At 38.2% G+C, this 15,932-nt stretch overlaps 1 protein-coding gene across 1 annotated transcript in view; it reads left to right on the plus strand.

Moving 5' to 3' along the window:
• Nucleotides 1–15,932, plus strand: part of polk.L (polymerase (DNA directed) kappa L homeolog) — a 66,038-nt gene that overhangs the window by 4,616 nt on the left and 45,490 nt on the right. Inside the window, 2 exon segments of the mRNA NM_001093083.1 lie at nucleotides 8,044–8,204; nucleotides 9,542–9,661. Of these exon segments, the coding sequence (NP_001086552.1) occupies nucleotides 8,067–8,204; nucleotides 9,542–9,661 (258 nt within the window). The 5' untranslated portion in view covers nucleotides 8,044–8,066.

The raw sequence follows: 15,932 nt of genomic DNA on the forward strand, positions 1-15,932 counted from the left end.
AGTTTGGGTACCTGCAGAAGTCCCAGAAGTGCAGGCAGGGTTGCAGGTGCAGGTTAAATTTTCCTGCTGTTCCCAGTGGGTTTCCAACAAAATCTATCCCCAGTTAACTCCCATGTCTAAAATATTTGCAATATAGCATAAGCTCAAAAAGGAAAGCCATTCTCAGCCTGAAAACTATAGGCCTGCAAGCTTGACATCCGAGGTAGAAAAGTGTATATTAAGAAACAAGACACAGGAATACATTTCTGTTTTTCAGTGTGCCCCAGGATTAATGCAGCCATATTCAGGTTAGCCCTAATACTATCGGATGCCCCCCATCCTTGTGGGGGAATGCATGGCTGACCTAGGTTGGGGATTATGAAATCTGCTCTGTGCTCAGGTGCAATTAAATGTGGCTGCAATAAAAGGGCATGGCAGAGGCTGTACCGGCTGAGCACTGGTGTTTTTCTACTGGTGTAAAAATGATCTTAGGGCATCTGCTTTGTATGTCTTTAGACTTATCAATCAATACGAACATGAAACGCGTCAGACCTCGGATGCTTGTTTGTAATCTAATATATTAATAAAATGTATACCTTTTAACTGAAACACTGAAGCTGGCGGTTTCTGTGAAGACCCGGGATGGGCTGCTCCAATTGGTGGTTGTCTTTAGACAAATAAACTTGCAGATAATTTCTGGTTAGGACAATTAAAAGATGCGTGCCACATGTTGCCAGATGTATGTCCTCAGGGACCATACATCTGGCAACATGTGGCCTTGAAAGAGAAAAGTGAGGAAAGGGTTAAATAGGTACAGCAAACCCAGCACTTGGGGACCCAATGAAACAGGAGTGTAAAGAGCCAAGTGGGATCCTGACTGCTGAGATATTTCTATTTCAATATTTATTTGAAAACAGAAGTCATCTTCACAAATGCCGAGGAGCCAAAAAATTTTTTGCTTCAGGACCCATGAACTGTAATTGAAAAATTTTGCCACAGTGTCTATATTGTAAATTATTTGTAGTAGTACATTGTACCTGCAAAGTTATTACTTATTAAGGAGACAACAAATCGGCATACTGATACCGTAGTTCATTAGTGTAGCGTAAATCCTTTCAAGGCCCTGGCTGATGGGAGTCAAGCGCAGGGGACATGTGGATCGCTCTCGCTTTCCTGGTGTTCAGCAGAGGATATGTCTGTTTATGAAACTGTGCAGGCTGAGCACTTTGACTAAAAGCTTTGTTTATATCTTCTGCTTAGGTTGGCTTATACTAATTTTGGTGTTATATCACTTTCGTGTTCTGATGGATGGGCCCTATTTTTGAAAGCAATCTTAAGCTCCCATCTGGGCTGTGTTGTGTTTAAACCTTGTGTATTTCCCTCCATGCTGTACACAACCCTCTCTTGCCATTGTTTTAACACTGAGATATTTTCCATTGCTGATTTTCTACTTGGCTACTTTTGCACTTTACCTAATGAAAGTTTAAATATTTGTATCCTGGGCTGTGGCCAGTGTCCAGCTTTTCCCTGGTTTTCTCTTGGTCCAAACATATTGGTTATATTTCCTAAGCAGAAGCAGGCTGTTCTATTGTGACCTCAAAATAATCTGTTCATTATTTGGGATTTAGTACCTTGCCTGAGGCCAAACTGAGAGTTCCAGAGCAATGTTTATACAGTGTATAATGTTCGTTGACCAGTGTAGTCTTCAGGATGGCAGAACAAATAAATCGTTTTTTTCTCTACTTTTTATGGTTGCATGAAAGATACCATAGGTGAGCGGGGAGGATTTCTTTAAATATGGTGCTTTATGCCTGTGATTTGCCCTTCTGACTAGCAAACAATTGAATATTGCTTGCTAAATATGCATCATCTGATGACATATTCACTGACACTAAACAAAGTAAAATATGGGGTACATGTTTGTTCTTTGTAAAAACACCATGTATATATTACGAGTGCTCTGCTAAAGGAGTGCCATGAACCACACTAATAGCTGTGCCTATTCCTGTGCTCTTTAGCTACATGCACATTAAATAATTATATATTACAGATCTTTCATGCACTTATATTCTGTGTCAGGCTCATCTTCTCTCACCTTCCCTTTCTCAATTCCACATTTACTTCCCTGCAATCTCTCTACTACTTTCACAAGAGGTAGGAGGAGGCAGAATTAAGTATGAGATTTCTGATGGCTAATAATCTTTCACTGACACTGAACAAAGTATTTTTTAAAAACACCATGTATTTATTACTAGTGCTCTGCTAAAGGATTGTCACGAACCACAATGCTGGCTGTGCCTATCCCTGTACTCTTTAACCACATGCACATTTAAAATATCACAGATATCCCCTGTACTTATATTCTGTGCCAGACTCATCTTCTCTTCCCTCACCTTCCCTTTCTCAATTTCACATTCACTTCCCTGCAATCTCTCTACCATTTTGGCACGAGGTAGGAGGAGGCAGAATTAAGCATGAGCTTTCTGATGGCTGACATTCCAGATATACAGTAAAATATAATTTGTCCTACACAGTGTGATACATAGTATTGTTGTTATGTGCTTCGTTTGTATCTTTGGCTCTAGTCATCCTTTGATGACTAGAGCACCCATTAGACCTATAGGTCTAATATGGGCTCTCTATTAGACCTATACGACACGGGATATTCTGTCAACTGCTGCGGTCAGCCAGAAAAATGGCTTCAGTCACCACTTTAGTGTTTTATTTGAGGACTGTCGGTTGTTTTGTCCACCCTGCTTTCCAAAAGAAGGCAGCAGTTGACACAGTGCTGTGTACCAATGGCCATAGAAGGTGGAGGTACATGCATACATAAGCAGGTCTAGGCATGTGTTCTTTAGACTTCTTTGGTTCAGTCCCACCTGTGGTCCAACATTTTGTCAGACTCCATCTTATCTGATAACAGGGTTACATACTTGTAAAAAATTGTTTCAAGAGCCACTCTTATAGTTCCATGAGTTTGAGGACCAGTACAAATCAATTCACCTTCAAATCTTATCCTGAATGGTCAATTACTTGGGCTTGAACCTCCCAGCTTGGCAAAACAAATTCAACTTTACGAGGCGCTAAAAAGTAAAATAATATAATTTAAATTTCTTGTGTATATGCACTTCTTAGAAATCATTCTTGTCTACGTTATGCACTTGCGCTGACTGTAATGTATCTGACTGTTGAGCTTGTCTGACTGCTCTGGAATTCCACATGATGAGCCTCAACGGTCATCTGATTCTGCTCCTTAAACATCTTACCACACAGTTAAGGGCACATTTACTTAGGGTCCCATATCGAGGGTTAATTAACCCTCGATATTCGACTGTCGAAGTAAAATCCTTCGAATGTCGAAGTCGAAGGATTTACCGCAATTCGTTCAATCGAACGATCGAAGGAAAAATCGTTAGATCAAACGATTAAATCCTTCGAATTGAACGATTAAAAGGATTTTAATCCATTAAAGAGACAGTACTTCGACTATCGAATGGTCGAACGATTTTTAGTTCGATATCGTTTGATTCGAAGGTCGAAGTAGCCAAAAAAAATCATTTGAAATTCAAAGTTTTTTTTTCTTTGTGTTTTGAAAGGGCAATCGGATACATTTGTGTCTGAAAAATAATAAGAAGTAGTAGTACTGAAGCAAGACATAGTTTGGGTACCGTGTCAGGAAAGCTAGCAGGAAAAGGCAGGCCAGAATATGTTCCCCTCAGAAATAATCAGGGTCACAGAGGAAATACTCGGCCATTCTCAGAACCTTTGCTTGTTAGTAAAAATAAATATTACAGTGAATGAATTAGGGTTGAACTACACAAAGGATTTCCTTTAAGAGTCAGCCTGCAAGATGTCAATTTCGGGGCATGTCACATGCCGTGTTTCAGTTGCATGTTCCAATTATTCTGTTTTCTCTAGACTAGGGATATACGTTGGGACCCAAGATTCGGTTTAATGTCAGTTCTTTTCAATACAGTGGCATTTCTTTTGCAATATATAAATGTGTCTGAATGTTATTCTGTACTAGCTATTGGGTTCTGAGGAAGAATCCCAAAATAAGTTTTGGTCTTATTTAAAAAAGGGAAGCGGCACTAGACTCACTAAAGTTAGCCATACACTGCCAGATCTGTTTGTTTGGTGAAATCAACAAACGATCAGGTTTGGACCCACTTTGGCAATCGAAGCACAGAGCCAAATCAGGCTAATCTAACCATAGGGCCAATGATCAAGGCATGCACTGCAGTCTACGGATGGTCATTGTCTGATGGGATTTTTCAAACCTGCCAGATATCTGTTGGGCAGGCCCATCAGTGGACCTTGTACATGGGTCAATGAAATAGAGACTGCAGCTGTTATTGCCTCATGTATGGCCACCTTTAAATATGAAAAAACTCATCTACGTCTGTAGAGGAGGTTATTGCAGGCGACTAATCTCCACATGTGCCATTGCCCATAAATTTAAGTATATGATGTTCTGGTCTGATTTTTTCATATTGGGTGAAAAGTTCCTTACATGTTGTATACAAGATATAGACTGTATTTTAAGCTGGTCATACACGAGCCAATAGAAACTTCTTACTTGGCTCCTCCAGTCTAAGACCAAAAATCATGCAGATATTTATTGGGCTTGTTTAAAAGTCCCATTAGGCAAGAACCACATTAAAGTGTTGATGTGTTTCTCTTTCATTGGGTCTGCATAGGCCCATGTTAGGTTCATATGGATCTGTTCGTTTGAAAATTTTAAAGGGATACTGTCATGGGAAAAATTTTGAATTTTGCACTGAAATCCATTTCTCAAAAGAGCAAACAGATTTTTTTATATTCAATTTTGAAATCTGACATGGGGCTAGACATATTATCAATTTCCTAGCTGCCTCAAGTCATGTGACTTGTGCTCTGATAAACTTCAATCACTCTTTACTGCTGTACTGCAAGTTGGAGTGATATCGCCCCCTCCCTTTTCCCCCCCAGCAGCCAAACAAAAGAACAATGGGAAAGTAACCAGATAACAGCTCCCTAACACAAGATAACAGCTGCCTGGTAGATCTAAGAACAGCACTCAATAGTAAAAACCCATGTCCCACTGAGACACATTCAGTTACATTGAGAAGGAAAAACAGCAGCCTACCAGAAAGCATTTCTCTCCTAAAGTGCAGGCACATGACCAGGGGCAGCTGGGAAATTGACAAAATGTCTAGCCCCGTGTCAGATTTCAAAATTGAATATAAAAAAATCTGTTTGCTCTTTTGAGAAATGGATTTCAGTGCAGAATTCTGCTGGCGCAGCGATATTAACTGATTCATTTTGAAAAAACATTTTTTTCCCATGACAGTATCCCTTTAAACTTGGACAGAATCCTCCATTGCATATTATTTCTTATTCCAGTACATTAATTCTATTTGTAGCAATTTTAGTACTAACCACTTCTCTTGTATGGTTTGGGTGCTTATGACCCGGATCCTTCACTTGATATATATTTTTAAAATATATATGTAAAAAGAGACATTTTGTGAAAAAAAAACAAGAATGTCATTAGCCTTCTTGGAGGTCAAAGTGAAAATGGATAGATTCAACCGATCTATAATAAAAAAAATTCCTCAGATAACGTTTAGCAGACTTACGTCAGCTCAGAACGGGTACCAGTGGTTATTTGTTTGTTTATTTACCTTTTTATTTTCCCTCACCCCAGTTACTTCTTCACTGTATACTGTACATCACCACAATCAACCCAACTATAGTTACATAGTTACATAGTTAAATTGGGTTGAAAAAAGACAAAGTCCATCAAGTTCAACCCCTCCAAATGAAAACCCAGCATCCCTACACACACCCCTCCCTACTTTTAATTAAAATTCTATATACCCATACCTATATTAACTATAGAGTTTAGTATCACAATAGCCTTTAATATTATGTCTGTCCAAAAAATCATCCAAGCCATTCTTAAAGGCATTAACTGAATCAGCCATCACAACATCACCCGGCAGTGCATTCCACAACCTCACTGTCCTGACTGTGAAGAACCCTCTACGTTGCTTCAAATGAAAGTTCTTTTCTTCTAGTCTGAAGGGGTGGCCTCTGGTACGGTGATCCACTTTATGGGTAAAAAGGTCCCCTGCCATTTGTCTATAATGTCCTCTAATGTACTTGTAAAGTGTAATCATGTCCCCTCGCAAGCGCGAGAAAACAACCCCAACCTTGACAGTCTACCCTCATAATTTAAGTCTTCCGTCCCTCTAACCAATTTAGTTGCACGTCTCTGCACTCTCTCCAGCTCATTTATATAGTGATGCCTCATAAGCACCCTTGATATGAATGTCACATTGTGGTAACTTTTCCAGAAGGGAAAGAAATACAATGTATGTTCAACAACTAATGACAAATCTGAATACATGGTATCATATCTTAATCTGTAATTGTGATAGGGGAGAAAAATGCATCTGGCAGGGACCATTCTGATACACCCATGGATCTACAGTATGTAGCAGATCTATATGAGCTCCAATAAAGGGGTCATTTTTAAAGATATTAATTTTAAGCTCAAAGTAAAACCAGCACTATGTATTATTGTTCATTACTGCCTACAAAATTACCTTTTTTTTTTTTACATATCCTATATGTCTCGTTTTATGTAGAGATTAAAAAAAAAAGGTATAGTCCCATAGACTCCATTTTAATAATATAATTCAAAATTTGTAAAATGATTTCCTTTTTCTCTGTAATATGAGTACCTTGTACTTGTTTCTGACTAAGATATAAGTTATCATTATTGGAGGCAAAACAGCATTTATTTGTGTTTAAATTATTTTGTAGTATCCAAAAATGCCTTATCTGGAAAACCCCAGGTCCCGAGCATTCTGGATAACAGGTCCCATACCTGGCAGCAAATTCCACTGTGCTTTATGGAATACGTGTATCCATCAACCATACAAGTAACATGCAAGGAGATAAGGGGGGCCCTGCCTGTTAGAGCTTAGGGGTTACTTACTAAACTCAAATTTGGTTGGGGTTTTTTGGGCAAAACTCACATTTTTAGTGGAAAAAATATTTATTATATCTTGATGCTGCAAAAAGCTTGAATCCGATAATCTGCCATCTCTGACCTGTTGAGGTTATTTATAAGTCAATGGGAGATGTCCCTTACCCAATTTTACGATATTGTGGTTTGCGCCGGGTTTAGCCCGATAATCCGGTACATTTGGGGCAAAACCCCCAAAAATCAAGAGATTCGATTAAAAATGTCAGATCCGATTTATTACATTTATTTTATTAAGAAATAAGGCAAGATTGGGCATGGGAGTTTGGTCGAGCTTTTTTAATCTTAATTATGACATAAATGCGGATTTTAGTAAATAACTGCCTAACCGTCTGAAAATAGCAATTACATTTACAACCAACTGGCAATTTTGTAAAATAGCTTTAAAATTTTCTTTTACTGGGTGACATTTTAAAGGGGTTTACAACCTTTCAGTGCCTTCAGAAGCTATCGTGAAACCAAGAATAAAAAAGGAATCTGGGATAGTTGGTCTGCACCCCACCATTATTCACCATTATAACCATACAATTTTTGCACAATTTCATCCACTCTGGTTCCATTTGTTGCCAATGCCAAAAAGATACATTTATAGACCAAACTTTTATGCATGACTAATGTGCCCATGTTTATTTTCACAATGTAACTGAGAATGTGTTTTAAAAACTGCCAGCAATTTTCCTCCTCCTTCTTTTATCTCTTTCAGTTAGAAGGAAGCCTGCTCTGTTGTCTTGTTCTCTATTAGGCAATGTGTTGCCTGCACCCCATATCATTTGTGCTATGAAGCATAACATAAGCATTGTAGGTTTTAGCAGTGTTTGAACTCCCTTTCATGTACATTAAAAGCAATGCAATGCTATGAAGGGGATTTGAATGCAAATGCTGCATAGTAATGTGCAGGGAAATGAAGCACATTTGCCTCTGTTAGTTTAAAGCGAAGATAATCCCAGTTTAGACCTAGAGTTCTGCTTTGGTTTCTTGCCAATAAGAAAAGTCCCATCTTCTACCCTTTATTGCACCTCTGATTCCAGGTTATGCGCTACACATTTGCAAAATGGATAACAAGCAAGAAGCAGAGATTGCTCCCAGCAATGAAGCCTTTCAGTTCAGAATGGGTCTCAATGACAACAAAGCTGGGATGGAAGGGCTGGATAAGGAAAAAATCAATAAGATCATAATGGATGCAACCAAGGTAAGTGGAAGAGCTATAAATATGTTTAGACTACAGCTTTGCACAGATGCGAATTCATTGATTTGTGTCTTTACTGAGATTCATAGGTTTTCTTTGCAGGCATAGCTGTCTTCATGCTTTTGCTGTTACACATAATGGGTGTTTAGTACAGTTATACAAGTATAAATATGTGTTTTGCACAATATAACATAAAAAGTTCACTAAAGAGGAAGCTATAGATTCTTAGGGGGTTATTTACTAATCCTCAAATTTATCTGGTCGGCCTTTTTGGGACAAAAGCTCAAATTTTTTCAAATTTTCCCTGATTTTTTTAGATTTATTGTACCCCGAGACTGCAAAAAGCCCAAATCCAAAAATCTCAGACCTGTTGAGGTTCTATATAAGTCAGTGGGAGAGGCACCAATTTCAATTTGAAGTTATCATGGTTTACGCTGCGTTTACGCCATTAATCCGTCTTTTTCAGGGTTTTTGGGCAAAAACACCAAAAAAATCTAGCGATTCTGGGAAAAAAACCCTAAAAATTCAAGTGATTTGGGTTTCAAGTGATTTCACTTGTTTTATCAAGTTTTTCGATGATCCGATTAATTCGGGTTATTTTATTAATAAATAAGGTCAAATCGAGCATGTGTGTTTGGTTATGGTTTTATTAATAAAAAAAAGATTTTAGTAAATAACCCCCTGTAACTATGAGTTGGGACCCAAAAATTGGCCCCTTGCAGTTTAGGATGGGTTTTATTGATCCCCCTGAATACAGCAAAAATACAGTTCATGACTGTTTCAAAACCAAAATTTGGGTCACAAAGTGCCACCGCTTTTCTTTTCTTCCCAATAATCAGCTACCCTGGGCCTGTGCAGTAAAGAAACTTTCTGGCAATCTCTGTACTGCTCAATTGACGCAGGGAACCTTAGAAGATTAACTAAAGGGATGATGGCTCTTAAAAGAACATACCTTGGGTTAGTGCATCCCAGTCTAGCAATTAGCATTACAAGCACATTGTCCCCCTCTCAGTGATTTTTGGGTTTAGTTGTCCTTTGATGTGGGTCCAAATTCGAAGGAGAGTTTCAGGCTCCTATCTGTTAAAGCACAATAAAGTCATTAGGCAAGGCGATGCCATCATAGCTACAATCAAGACTACAAGGAAGTCGGTGATTATTTCAATATTTATGAATGGCCAGATAAAAGATCTTTTCTCAAATATAATCCGTAACAAAGCACCGGATTTTCTTTAATAATGAATGGAATTGCCGTTTATAGATCATATTTAGACTTTATTTTGTCTATAGTTAATGTGGCCATTTATGTATGCTAGTCTAATGAGAGTATCAATATACTACAGGGCTCACGATTTTATGACAATGAACTCAAGAAAGACCAGCAAGTTAACCAGCGTATTGAAAAGATGATGCAACAAAAATCGCAGCTGACCAGCCAGCAAATAAGGAAAGCCCAGATTCAGGTATTTTTGCATCTCTCACATTGCCACGTTGCTATATAGTGCCAACTTTATAGAGCCTTATCATCAAATGACCACATCACGCAAAAAAAATCTGCAGGGTCATTGGGCAGGTTGGGGGCATATAACTTTTGGAAGGCTGTATTTGGCCTGTGGACCTCTTTCTGAACAACCATGATCTGGTATGTGCTTTTGTCTCATGCCTTCAGTGGCAGCTTGATAAGTTGGAAAGTAAATCATGGCACTTTTTACTTTTATTACACTTTTATTACACATATGTCCCCCGCAAACTTTACTACTGCTGCCCTGCTTACTGACATACATTAGATTTCCAACTTTCTGTTTATTTTTCCTTAGACAAGACTTTTCTTTAAAATGCATTTTACTTTTGTTTTCAAACAGTGCTTATTACAGGAAAGTGCGGTTGCTGGATGTTTCTCAGCCCACAGGGGCAATAATAAGTTTTCAAATTTACCATATATTCCTGTGTCTAATGAAAGGGTTTAATTATTAATGGGAAAAAATGCATCAGCTAATAGTGCTGCTCCAGCAGAATTCTGCACTGAAATCTGATTTATATTTAATTTTGAAATCTGACATGGGGCTAGACATATTGTCGGTTTCCCCCAGTCATGTGACTTGTGCTCTGATAAACGTCAGTCACTCTTTACTGCTGTACTGCAAGTTGGAGTAATATCCCCCCTCCTTCCCCCTCCCCTAGCAGCCTAACAATAGAACAATGAGAAGGTAACCAGATAGCAGCTCCCTAACCAAGATAACAGCTGCCTGGTAGATCTAAGAACAACATTCAATAGTAAAATCCAGGTCCCACTGAGACACATGCAGTTACATTGAGTAGGAGAAACAACAGCCTGCCAAAAATCAGTTCCATACTAAAGTGCTGGCTCTTTCTGAAAGCACATGACCAGGCAAAATGAGCTGAGATGGCGCCTACACACCAATATTACAACTAAAAAAAATACATTAGCTGGTTCAGGAATTACATTTTATATTGTAGATTGAATTATTTGCAGTGTAAACAGTGTAATTTAAAAATAAAAACGACATCATAAAAATCATGACCTTTAACAGACATGTAAAGCCTACATTTTCCTACCATGTATATAAGTTGGGCATATTTTCCCACCTAATCCACTTCATTTGTACTGCATTTGCCCCTCCATTTGCCAGCGCCATCACATTTTCCTAAAACAAATAGCAGCTCTTGGTGGCCATTTTCCCTCTGACGCATCATCAGTAAAACTGACATCTGCAAACTGGACATCTATACTGGAAAGTTCATGCAATGCAGAATGCAGGTTTACAGAGGCACACCATACTTTGATAAAAGGTTTTGCTGGGGTTGAGCACTAATAGTTAAGCTGAGCTCAGGAGAGGTGGTTAGGAGAAAAAAATAGGACCAGACAGCTAGAATTTCTATGGGAACCAGCAATGCTATCTTTTCGTTGGCTGTTAGACTGGAGGGTGTGTTTAGTAATCTCAGCTGAGAAAAACTGAGCTTGCTCAAGTCAACAGCCAAAGCAAATATCTGAGGGAGTTATGGGAGGAGAAGAATTTCTAAGTTATTATGGGGATGCTGCAGCCTTACTTTTAACCTTTTAACAACCAGAGTGGAAGTTATTTAAGGATTGCAAAGAAGCTGTTCGATGATTACATTTTTGTGGAGGGGGTTTACATGTCCTTTAACGTTAGAACAATGACCAACACTTGTAACCCTAATAGAAAAAAAACAAAGAAAATTATAGAATGCTAGCCTTATTATCTACAGTATTTACATATACTTTGTGGTGGAGGTTTTTGAAATGTATGCAAACATGTAAAGAAGGGTTATACTCTAAATGGGTTAGTGAGATTGTATGCTTCTGTACGTCATCCATGTATTCTAGACCTTATTGTATTGTATCTGTTTCCCTGTAGACAAGACTTTTTTTTATTTGTTGCTTCCTAACTGATAAATCATGACCAGATAAAGGGATGCTAATTAAAGGTTATTGGCATGTAATTTCTAGGATGCAGATTTATTTTTCGAAATGCTCAATTTTTGACTGTACAGGTATTGGACCTGTTATCCAGAATGCTCGGGACCTGGTGTTTTCTGGATAAAGGATCTTTCTATAATTTGGGTCTTCATGCCTTAAGTCTACTAGAAATTCATTTAAACATTAAACAAACCCAATAGGCTGGGTTTGCTTCCAATAAGGATTAATTATATCTTAGTTGGGATCAAGTACAAGCTACTGTTTTATTATTACAGTGAAAAAGGAAATCATTTTTAAAAATTTGGATTATTTGGATAAAATGGAGTCTATGGGATACAGCCATTCCGCTTGCACGACTGATTCAGGGAGAGAATTCCACATATTAACAGCTCTCACTGTAAAACCTCCTTCCAAATATTTAGACAGAACCTCCTTTCTTCTAATCGGAATGGGTGACCTCTTGTCAGCTTGAAGGACCTACTGGTAAATAAAGCATTAGAGAGGTTATTATATGATCCCCTTATATATTTATACATAGTTATCATATCACCTCTTAAGCGACTCTTCTCCAGCGTGAACATCCCCAATTTGGCCAGTCTTTCCTCATAGCTAAGATTTTCCATACCTTTTATCAACTTAGTAATAATGTCCTGTTTGAGCACTGGAAACCAGAACAGCACTGCATGTTCTAGATGGGGCCTTACCAGCGCTCTGTATAGTGGAAGAATATTTCCCTCTTCCTGCAAATCTATGCCCCTTTTAATACAGTTCAAGACCTTGTTTGCCCTTGAAGCTGCTGACTGGCATTGCTTGCTACAGCCAAGTTTATTATCTACAAGGACTCCAAGGTCCTTTTCCATTATGGAATTGCCTAGTGCAGTCCCATTTACAAATAAGCGTCTTGGATATTTTTACATCCCAGGTGCACAACTACATTTATCAACATTCAATATTATCTGGCACTTAACTGCCCAAATGGCTAGTTTGTCAAGATCCCTATGGGTCCTATGCTTTCATGTTTCTCTACAGGATTTCAGATCAACCATATCAATCAGAAGCTCATGTTTACTTGTCACTTGTTTGAAAACAAACATTTGATTGGTTGCAGTGGCCTTCTAGACATGGACATATGTTGTGACACATTTAGTGGGCTCATTTAAATGTAATGGGCAAATTTGCCCAGTAACAAAAGCCAGTAGTGACAGATCAATGATTTGATTCCTTCATCTGACCTGCAGTATCCCACATCTACCCACTGATTGGTTGAGGTTCTGCATAGGGCAGGTTTGGCCACTTTTAGAAAATGAGACCCACTTTAGGATTATGACACACGGATATTGGTTACTTCCACATTCATCTCAGAAAGAAACACGAGGTGAGGCAATTTCTTTCACATCCTTGAAGTAAATGGAAAGCAAAGAAGTTTTATTTTAATCCCTACATTTCTTTCTGATTTGCCAAGCTTGAATATCTGTGTGGCATGATAATAATGTCTTCACTTATTGGTCATTTTAAAACATAAAAACATTGCAAAGTGAAATTGTTACATATTTTTGAATCATGAAACAGTCCCATAAACTAGGCCTACGAGCATGCTCATTGTTTGCTAAACTGATCCAAGATATACAGTCGTGTATGAAAGCTTGTGAACCCTTTTCTATATTTTTATATGAATGTGCCATAAGACATCATCTGATCAAGTCCTAAAAGTAGATGAAGAAACCCTTGTTAAACAAATGAAACAAACTAAATATTCGGTCATATATTAATTGAAAGAAGAAAAAAAAAGATCTAATGACATATCGGCATGTGGCAAAAGGTGAAATCAGTGTCTGGAGTTTTCAGTCAACGGAATGACAATCAAGTCGTCCAGCAAAGCCTGATAACACATACAACACATTTGTGGATATGTATCATGGTTCGAATTTACAGATTTCAGCAGGACTCTTGGATTGTAGAAATGAAAACCATATTAAATATTGAACTTCCAAGTACCTGCAAAAGGGGAATGTTGTGCTCACCCTAATACATTTTAAACCATTAGGTGGGCGTGCAATGAGGGTGTGACCACAAATTTCATACAAAAAGAAGAGGTCTTCTGCACTCGCCTACTATAAAGGACATTAAGGGTTATTTGGTCAACACTCACTTTTTTGGGTTAAATAAAATTTTTAGAGATGTATTATACCCTGACCCTGGAAATAGCTTGAATCTGAAAATACACCAAATAAAACCTGTCGAGGTCATGAAGTAGTCAATAGCAGAGGTCCCTTGAACCATTTGAAGATATTAATAGCCTGCATGATGTTCGAGTTTTTTTAGGGGGGTTTTGCCCAAAAACTGGATCAATTGGGGTGATTCGAATTTTTCTACCACCGAAACTGGATCAATTGGAGTTTTTGGATTTCTCAACTCGAAGATTCGAGTATTTTCCTTTTGAGGTTTTCTTAAATAAGAAACCATTCAAGTTGTGAGTTCATTCGAGCTATAAAAACCTTTGATTAATAACCCCCTAAGACATTTTGTGCATTAGCTACATTAAGCTACTAAAAATGCCCTCCACTATAAACAAAACAGGGATTGTTTGTCCATATATTTTTGCTGTTGTTTATACAGGAGCAGTGACCGTCTCCATGCTGTAACCCCCATCATTCCCCAACTACAGTCAGGTGATCCCAGTCCCATATACCTTATCTACCATACTTTACACAATGCTGCACATGGTTTTCAGCCACAAATATATTATTTAATTTTATCACACTAGGTCTCATTTACAGAGGCTTAGGCAAGGTGCAAAGTGCCAAAATATTTAAAAAAAAAACACTTTTATTGCAGTGCTGCCTTTGTTCAGTAGCACTACATTGAGTAGGTGGCACAAGGCCATGCACAAGGCAGTGGCGTAATTAGAATGTGCCGGGCTCCCCTGCAAAAAAATAACAAAATAATAATAATCGTTATCCCTGTAGACCCTGAAAATTGTTATGCACAGTAGCATATAAATTGACTATTTGCAAGAGATGGAATTCCTTCTATATTGATACATGTGTATCTGTAAAAGAACAATAAACAAGAAATTCTTTGTTGTGTTACTATTCTGTAATACGGAATGTACTAGAAGTAATACATTTTTTGCCCAACTCTTCAAATCCTTTGTTATTTGTTTTGGAACAGACCTTGTAATTATGTGGCATAAAGGGTGTCGAATAGGAATTTGGGACAATGGCTTTCTATGTGGTTCCCTTAAAAGACCAGCTTTTTTGCACAATAACATTAAAACTAAAAGGCTTATTTTGGATCACTCTCAACCTTCTTAAAGATTCTTAATGGGCAGTCATCAGTTTGTGGTCATGCTTATGTCAGGAGCTTTTCTAAGCAAAGCATAAGACTGTTGGACATCATGCGCTTGCCCTGGAATGCATGAAATGTGTAAAACAAGACTAATGAAGTAATCTGTTTGCTTAGTACAACAACTCACCATTATCTGTAGTTATGTCTTTGAGTAGCAGCAGCTGGCCATTTGCAGTTTTAGAAAGGTATAATTACAGTATAAAGCAGTGCCAGTTATCAGAGAAGCAGAGCAGCACCTCCTCTCCATTGATGGCTCTCCAGACACATTTTTATTAAATAATGCTTATAAGCAGGGCACATATTCCATTTACTGTATGTACTTTAGGGTGGTGGCACATGCGAATCGCCAGTGGGATGGCATAAGTTTCGCTTCGGAACACCAAAGCAACACGTATGCCATCCCATTGACGATTCGCATTCTTGCAGACGGGAAGTAATTTTCGGGGAGATTAGTCGCCTTCAGTAGCAAAAATGTATTGCTTGGGAACTAATCTCCCCATGTGCCACCACCCTTAGGTTCAGACTAGCCAAATCACCATTTTCCTGATTTTCTTTTTCTCTGAGCAGTATATGCTAGGTACCCCTCTTATAAAAACTGGCACAACATTTAAGGCTCTGTGTTTTAGATATTTTTTGCTGACACTTGGTCCCTATACATTATTTATTTTCCTTTTGTATTTGTTTGATGGATATATGTAGAGCTAAATGTTTGATCGTGGCATAGCTATGGATTCCTGCCTGGGGGGCTTGCTGTCTCTTTACCACTGTGTGTAATTATTTTTCACTTATTTACTAGTTTCCATGAAAGTGCTGCCGACACAGTTTGAACACAGCCTTTTTAGTCAATTACTCTGGCCATAACCTACTACAGTCTTCCTGTAATATTATAATAGTACAGGTATGGTATCCGTTATTCAGAAACCCAT

Source organism: Xenopus laevis, chromosome 1L (assembly GCF_017654675.1).
Source record: "Xenopus laevis strain J_2021 chromosome 1L, Xenopus_laevis_v10.1, whole genome shotgun sequence".
NCBI classification, from domain to species: Eukaryota; Metazoa; Chordata; class Amphibia; order Anura; family Pipidae; genus Xenopus; species Xenopus laevis.